Here is a 2,126-nt window from a genome sequence, read left to right on the forward strand (position 1 = left end):
TGCGGAGCACAGGCTCCGGACGCGCAGGCTCAGCGGCCATGGCTCACGGGGCCCAGCCGCTCCGCGGCATGTGGGATCTTCCCGGACCGGGGCAGGAACCCGTGTCCCCTGCACCGGCAGGCGGGCTCTCAACCACTGCGCCACCAGGGAAGCCCACGTTCTCTAAAATTGATATGACTTCCGGCTTTGTGTTTTTCTGTAGGCCCCACTGATGATGGTGAAGAGGAGATGGAAGAAGACACAGTCACAAATGGGTCCTGAGCAGGGTGGCCTCTAAGGATCTCAGGACATACAATAGTCCACTTCAGACAGGTCCTGCTTTTTGAATAGCCTTGTTTGTGTCAGCAAAGTAGAGTTCATAAGCATTGTTGAAATGCTTAAGACTGCTGGTAATTTTGTAATAAAAATTTTGAAATCTAAATGCCAGTTTTCTATCAATAGTGCAAATAAAGGACACTCTGTGCTGCGGATTGCACATCATTGGGGTGTATGTGTGGTGAGGCCTGGACATGTTGGAGTTGGAAATGCAGGAGGGCGGATCTTGTGGGTAGGCTTCCCAGTCCTCGTGAAATGTTTAGGTTTTTAAATTCATAATAAAACTTAGGATTATCTGTGTGCTGCCACTGATTGTCAGAATTGGCAATCTTTGGTGCATTTTTTTCTGCATGAAGAATAACAAGAGCTTTGTTAAAGGCAGCCAGGCTCTAGGGCTTTACAGAAGTCAACATCCTTTAAAGTTTTTATTTAACCCTATGTACAAACATGCAAACGATGAACTGCTGGTTGGGACAGTTAGAGGGGATGTGATGTCTGCCTGTCAGTTGGTGGGATTTGTGCAGAGCAGCAGCACGTTCCAGCTCTGAGGACGCAGTGGAGGAGTCGGGGCTGCCCAGCAGCCCACTAAGGCACGGTGTCCAGCTCCTGGGTGCCCATTACAGTCCTAACACCCTGCTGTGGCCAGTTTGGGCTAATCTGAAAATCAAGGTGGGGCTTCCTTGGTGGCGCAGTGGTTAAGAATCCGCCTGCCAATGCAGGGGACACGGGTTCGAGCCCTGGTCCAGGAAGATCCCGCATGCCGTGGAGCCCCTAAGCCCGTGCACCACAACTACTGAGCCTGCGCTCTAGAGCCCGTGAGCCACAACTACTGAGCCCACGTGCCACAACTACTGAAGCCCGCGCGCCTAGATCCGGTGCTCTTCAACAAGAGAAGCCACCGCAGTGAGAAGCCCGCGCTCGCCGCAACTAGAGAAAGCCTGTGCGCAGCAACAAAGACCCACTGCAACCAAAAATAAATAAAATAAATCTATAAATAATAAATTTTTAAATAAATAAAAATCAAGGTGGTCAAGGGGAGTGCCTTCGCCAGCCATCTTTTCTCATCTGCTGGTGTTTGTGTTGTTTTTTAAAGCTCCCTGGATGATTTCTAAATGTGAGAAACACTCCTCTAAATAGTCCCTGAAACAGTTTGGGGTGATTGCTGATGGACTAGTTGCTGCTCGTGTAAGGCATATACAAGATGCCTGGGACACAAAGAAACTCCAGCTTGGAGGAGCTGACAGTCTAACTGGGGAGACAGAACCTCACACAGTAGTGGGGCTAAACCTCATTGCGGTAGCAACGAAGAGAAAAGAATGGGTAGAGCCTTGAGAAAGCTTCGGAAAGGAGATGGAGCTTGGGCATCAGGAGGACCTGGCTTTTAGATTTCCTCAGTACAACCCTAGACCAGTGCCTCTCCAACTCCAGTGCACTGTGAACCCTGGGGGTCTTGCCAGAATGCAGGGTCTTTTGTGGGGCCTGAGGCTCTGTGCTTCTAGCAGGTTCCCAGGAGCTGTCCATTGGAGGATAGCACTCAGGATTTCTAGCCTTACTGCTCACCCCTTCCTTACACCTTCAACTCCTTCAGAGGCCATCCCCTATGATCTGTTTACTGATTCATTACAAAAAGCACTTCTCTTTCTCGTTGGAGGTAAAGTGTGGTCTTACCTGCCTCTTCTTTAGCAAATCATTTTTCTGGATGATTGTGCCATGTCAGGAAGGGCCTGTGCTGTCAGGAACCAGGATTTATACTCAGCCCCTGGTGGCACTGAAAAGGCCTCCTTGGCAGAGGCCAGCCTACTGGGTGTCTG

At 50.1% G+C, this 2,126-nt stretch overlaps 1 protein-coding gene across 1 annotated transcript in view; it reads left to right on the plus strand.

The window, feature by feature from the left end:
- SNRPA1 (small nuclear ribonucleoprotein polypeptide A') overlaps positions 1-611 on the plus strand; it is a 13,585-nt gene extending 12,974 nt beyond the window's left edge. The window contains exon 9 of the mRNA XM_007451961.1: positions 203-611. Coding sequence (XP_007452023.1) covers positions 203-261 — 59 coding nt within the window. The 3' untranslated portion in view covers positions 262-611. The remainder of the gene's footprint in view (positions 1-202) is intronic.
- The last annotated feature ends 1,515 nt before the right edge of the window (positions 612-2,126 follow it).

Source organism: Lipotes vexillifer, unplaced genomic scaffold (assembly GCF_000442215.2).
Source record: "Lipotes vexillifer unplaced genomic scaffold, Lipotes_vexillifer_v1.1 scaffold851, whole genome shotgun sequence".
NCBI classification, from domain to species: domain Eukaryota; kingdom Metazoa; phylum Chordata; class Mammalia; order Artiodactyla; family Lipotidae; genus Lipotes; species Lipotes vexillifer.